This window comes from Micromys minutus (assembly GCF_963924665.1).
Source record: "Micromys minutus genome assembly, chromosome: 16".
NCBI lineage: Eukaryota > Metazoa > Chordata > Mammalia > Rodentia > Muridae > Micromys > Micromys minutus.
The window spans coordinates 32160403-32166668 of record NC_137985.1 but is presented as its reverse complement, the minus strand read 5'-3'; the positions used below and the strand labels follow the sequence as shown (position 1 = coordinate 32166668).

At 38.1% G+C, this 6266-nt stretch overlaps 1 protein-coding gene across 1 annotated transcript; it reads right to left on the bottom strand.

Annotated features, from left to right (window-relative positions):
* Positions 1 to 216: 216 nt before the first annotated feature.
* Positions 217 to 1167, bottom strand: LOC308431148 (olfactory receptor 8B8-like; the record flags this gene model as incomplete). The annotated part of the gene is made up of 1 exon (XM_080930505.1): positions 217 to 1167. Exon 1 carries the CDS (start codon positions 1162 to 1164, stop codon positions 217 to 219), a length of 948 nt encoding a protein of 315 aa, XP_080786631.1. The 5' UTR covers positions 1165 to 1167.
* Between the last annotated feature and the right edge of the window lie 5099 nt (positions 1168 to 6266).

The window sequence follows — 6266 nt, the reverse complement described above, 5'->3', positions numbered from 1 at the left end:
TTTGAACATACTTTTAGAATTTTGATGTAGTGATTTATTTATTTATTTATTTATTTATTTATTATTGATGCTTTAAAATGCTATTGGTTAATCCAGGGCCTTGTGCATGTAAGCAAATTCTCAGTAAAAAAAAAAAAAGTTATCTCTCTAGTTGCCTCCCTAGTTGTAAACCATACATGTCTCATGATAATACTCTCCTAAAATTACAAATTCTACTTAAGTAAATGCACTTCTATTCAAAGTTTTTCTCAGGGCAATGTGAACATCCTTATTCCTTATACTGTAGATGAAAGGATTCAGCATTGGACCCACAATTGTATAAAAGATGGTAGATACTTTATCATCGTCATCCACAGATGCACTAGAGGGTTTCAGATACATGAAGGCTACAGCTCCAAAGAAAACAGAAAGAGCTATTACATGGGAACCACAAGTACTGAAGGCTTTTGATCTACCTGCTGCAGAATTGATGCTGAGGATGTTGGAAAGGATCAAGGTGTAAGAAATAAAGATAGTCAGGCTGGGCACTGTTACATTAAAACCCACAACAATGAAAACCACCAGCTCATTCATGGAAGTGCTTGTGCAGGAGAGTTGTAGAAGAGGGGATATATCGCACATGTAGTGATTGATGGTGTTGCCATCACAGAAGGTCAGGCTTAGCATGTTGCCAGTATGTGTAATGGCTTCCAGAAGCCCCATCACATATACTCCAAGCGTCATCAAGAGACAAACCCGATGTGACATGGTGACCTGGTAAAGCAGGGGCTTACAGATGGCAGCATATCTGTCATAGGCCATCGCTGTCAAAATGTAGCACTCATCAATAACAAAGAAGCAGAAGAAAAAGAGCTGAGTCATGCACTCAGCATGAGAGATGATGTTCTGCTTCACAAAACCCACCAGCATTCTAGGGGTTATGACAGAGGAGTAGCAGAAATCAACAAAGGAGAGATTAAAGAGAAAGTAGTACATGGGGGTGTGCAGGTGGGAATTCAAAACAATCAGAAAAAGCAATCCCAGGTTCCCCAGCATAGAGACCACATAGATTCCCAAGAACAGGAAGAAGAGAGGCAGCTGGAGCTCTGGCTGCTGTGTCAAGCCCAGCAGGATAAATTCGGTCACTGAAGAGTCATTTCCTAAAGCCATTCTTTCCTGGGTCATATCTGTGAGAACAGTAAAAGTAATGACATTACAATAAAATCTAAGGCCTCTTCAGCCTAGCCTTCAATATAAGACTAAGAATGAAAAAAGAAAGATAAACACAAGTCCATCCTTTTCTGTACCTGTTTTGTACATTTTATGGGAGCTGAGGTGCAGACCATTAATATATGGAAAGCCATTTCTTTAGGAATAATATGCAGGGCAATAGTCATTCTTGTCTACAGCATTTCTGTTCCGCTTCTACATTGAAATTCTATCTCCCAGTACAGGTTCAGCGATAATTTCACAAGAGAGCACATAAGAACACTTCAGAGACTCAGTAGCTCTGTCAGAGGTAGCTTTGTTAAAATAATAAAATAACCACAGGTATGCATTCAATACTTACCTTTGTGCATGGTGGAACTAAAAAATGACCTTACTGAATCTTCTTCTCTGCCCTCACAGAAGGACATATACACATGGCATTGTTGAACTGTAAAGTGTATAGCTCAGAAAAAGAAATGTTCTTTTCTACCATCACTACATTTGGTTTTCTTGTGATGAGGAAAATTAATTTTGGACTATGGATCCAGAACCTTCATTTTTTTTTTCTGATTAAAAAAGGCTATGGATTGCAGATCATGATTTTTGATGGTGGTATTACCCAGAATGTCTTCTCTAGCCCAGAGGTCGTTAAATATTATTTACTGATGTCATATGAGCTACCTAGTAGTGACTCAAGAGGGTTTCATGAGTTTGTAATCATAGGTATCTAATTAAAATTGGAATAGTGTACGTTTCCTGGGTATTTCCCCCAGAGATTGGGTGTTGTTGCTATGATTCTTACAGACTTGTTCGACAGTGATGACATTGTCTTATTGGAGGTAGCAAGTAATGCTTTTCTTATTGCTTGAAAACTGTATATATATGTATATGTACACAGTGTGTTTTGATCAAGTTCATCCCTGATTTGACCCTAATTCATCCTCTGTCCTCACTATCCCCTAACAACATAGCCTTTATAGAAAAGTGAATAAAACAAGCTCTCTCTCTCCCTCCCTCTCTCCCTCCTTCCCTCCCTCACCCCCCCCTCAACCCACTGAATCCTGTTGCCACTTCCACTATGTATATGGTTTACAGACATCTATGTAAGTGTAAGTAGCCCCTGAGGGGCCACATCAACTGCAAATAGTTCCTCAGCTAGAGGTGGAACATCATGAACATATCCTCCCTCCTTGCTTAGATTTGATCATGTTCGATATCACACAGTTCTGAGGCAACTGTTGCAACTAGTGTGACCTCATTTGAACAGTGAACATGTTGAATACTGAAAATGTTGTTTCAGTGTAGTCCTATATCACCCCTGGCTCTTACAATCTTCTCATCTTTACTCCCCTTATGAACCCTGAGACTTGGAAGACAATGATGTGGAGATCCCATTTAGGGTTGAGCACTCTCCATCTCTTGTTAGATACCTGTTGACCATCTGTATATATCTGTGTTAATCACATCTCCTGACAAACAAAGCATCTCTGATGAAGGTTGAGAGATACACCAATTCATGGGTATAATATATGATGGAAATTTATTAGGGGTCAGCTTAATACTACATTCAGAGAGAAAAACAGTCATAGGTCCTTCCCTAGGATCTGTGACCTATCTAGTCTCAGGTAGTTGGTACCAAGAATCATTCTAGGAATGAACCTTTCCTGTGTATCACACCTGAAACCCAATCAGAAAGTCATTAGTTACCCCCACAAGATTTATGTCATTATTGCACCAATAGTTATGTCCTGTGATATCATCTGCTGTTATAACTATCAAGGTTCACTGCTGAGCAAAATTCATTATTACTTTTCTCCTGTGGTGGCATGCATAGACATTTAGCACTATAAAAACTGGATAATTGGGATAAAGCATCTAGGTATACATAAGCTTTACTTCTCCATGTTATGATTTAATATATAGTGTCATCAGCAATAGGATCTCACCATCAAGTTATGGGCATACTCAAGAGCGGTGGCATTAGCTTATAATATTGGGGGCATCTGTGAGACATCAATGGCAAATAACTCCAATTGTTAGATAACTCATTTCTGGATCTTGGTTTTTATTTGGTGGTCCATGGTGTCTAGGAAGAACACTGTTTTCCAATTATAGTGTAACTCTGCTTAAACCCATTTTATGTGTAAATATATCTTAGGCAGCTTGTACAGTAGTAACTTATACATAGTATTAGATATAAATCTCAAACTCCCTCCTGTATTCTGTCCTTCTACATCCTGCCTCACCCAGTCCTTCCCTCACATCACCTGTGCTCCCATTTTACATACATTCTATTCCTACTGATGGAAGACCTCTTCAAATAGAAGAGCAGGACAAAAGTCTTCCCATATATAATGGATTCTCCATACTTTCTATCACTAGATAAAATGCAACACTCTTGTTTATAATGCCTTTATCATACATATCTGTATTTAAGATTAAAAAATAATAAATGCAGTAACTGCTAAGATGAATCTCAAATATTTACAAGTCTCCAAAATTACTAAGTTACCAAAAATTCCATAGAGCACATTTGAAATATGCCCTCATGACATAAATTTCTGGGGTTGCCAAGGAAATCAGAGCTTGATGATTTATTAAAATATGTTTTATATAAAATACTAAGAACATTTTTGTTTAGATAATTTGGTTTGATTTTTGTTTATTTTTCTCCTCCAATAGCATGCAAAGTACCTTCCAGTACTTGGAATACTAGTCAGTAGGAGTAAAGCTTCTAACTGGGTACCAGCTGGATATCTCCATGTTCAATGGCATAAGTAGATTCCACAATAAGGTTTTCACATCTGGTTGTTGAGGGAAGCGAATAATAGTTCTTGTAATAGTCTGGTCCTTAGGATGGGCTAGTCTTTGGGTTCCTTTTAGTAAACAAGGCAAGAAGTTGTAGCTCATTCCTAGCTCTGGACATTTTAGTTGGTGGCATTAAATGTCTAGTTGAGGTGTTGTCTCCCAAATTATATGGTGACCTTACTTAAACTCCTTTCATATTGGTCACTAAACTTATACCATAGAAGTGCCCACATGCATTTCAGAAAGCCTTTGGAGTTATTTGTCTCTCCCCATATTCTCTGAGAACTTCATTTGTATTTAATATGTTTTAGTTACATTAACTTGTATCTCTCTCCAACCCTATGCTAAATTTAAAGTAAGATTAATGATAGATGAGATCATATAAACTTTGAAGATTAACAACAAAAAAGACATTGTCCAAATGAATCCCAGGGAAAACAACAATAAAAATAACTGAGCAAAGCTTCAAAAATAGTTCAGCCACATTCTGGATAGTAGAGAGGGTGTGCAATTAGGAAAAAAGCAAACATACAGCTAAGAACACTATGTAAGAAGAGATCGGTACTATACAGCAACGCCCTCGAGCATTCAATATTCTTGGAAGCATATTTGACTACCTAACTTACATAACAACCTTTTAAGCTGGTATTTAGAGCTAGGTGATTAAGAACTTCCCTCAAAAGAGTTAAACCTACCGAATATCATTCAGTATTTTATTTTATGAGCTGGTTTGTTTTACATAGATGTTTATAATTACTCATTAAACTATCAAGAAATGTTTATATTCAAAAGTTAAGCAAAATACCATGTATTCATTATAATTTCTAATATTTTAATGTACTTGTTTCTGATCATAATTAATTCTATCAGGTTGTACATGTAAGACAGCTATTTAAAAATTTTTAATCTCTTAATTTTCTTTTAAGACCTAAAATCATTCAAAGGTGTTTTTTTAACTTGCTGTGTTTATTCTGAATTGAAAACAAATTATTCTCTCATTCTATAAAGCCCAACCACAAATTACCCACCTTGAAACCTCCCAGATTTCTCCACATTCCCTCACCTTCAGATAAAATCCCCTCTGTTTTCTTTCAGAAATGATCAGTCTTCCAAGAGACAACAAAACAGGATAAAATGGGATACAGTGAGACAAAAACGCTCCCATATTGAGGCTGGAAAAGGAAACCCAATAAAAAAAAACAGAGTCCCAAGAGCAAACAAAAAAGTCAGAGACACAACCAATCCCACTATAAAGAGTTGCACTAACAGCCATAACATATATTCAAAGGCCCTAATGCAGGACTGGTATTTGCTGTATCTTTTCTCTGTGAGTACATATGAGTCCTACTTAGTTGATTCAGTAGGCCACGTTCTTCATGTATTCTTCATCCCCTCTGACTTCTACAAGACTTAGTCCCCCATTTCTATGTGGTACCAAGCTCTGAGGGGAGAGACCAGATGGAAAACTCCAGTGGAGACTGTCTCTGCATAATGTCTGGCCGTGAAGATCTGCAGTTGCCCCCCATCTGCTTAGAAAGGAAGCCTCTCTGATAACAACTGAGAAAGGCACAATCTACTAACATAGTAGAATATCATTAGGGATTACTTAGAGCCCCACTGCCAAAGACAATAATCCAGCTTGCAGTGTATACTAGAAGAAAAACATCAACACGAGGAAGATAACCACAACAAGCAAAGCACAATAACTGGATAATTCCATACCAGTAACATCAAAAAAGAGAAAATATCTCTCTGTCTCTGTCTCTGTCTCTGTCTCTGTCTCTCTCTCTCTCTCTCTCTCTCTCTCTCACACACACACACACACACACACACACACACACACACACACTACCACCACATCAAAATAACAGGAACTCAAATTCATTGGTCATTTTTTATTGGATATTCTATGTATTCCCAAATCAGTTGTTACTCCCTTTCTTCCAAACCCCTCCCCTTCCCCTTGTCTCTACAAAGGTGCTCCTTCTACCAACCTGACTCTCCTCTCTCAGAGCCTTGGCATCACCCTACACTGGGAAAACAACCCTTAGCTGGACCAAGTCCTCTCCTCTCATCGGTGCTAAAGAATGTTATCCTCTGCTTCATATGCACCTGGAGACATGGGTATCTTTATAACAGCTCATTGGTTGGTGTTTTAGTCCCTGAGGGCTGCAGTGGGTTTGGTTAGTTTATAATTTTGTTCTTCCCATGGGGTTGCAGACCCTTTCAACTCCTTCAGTCTTTTCTCTAGCTCCTTCATTGGGGTCCCC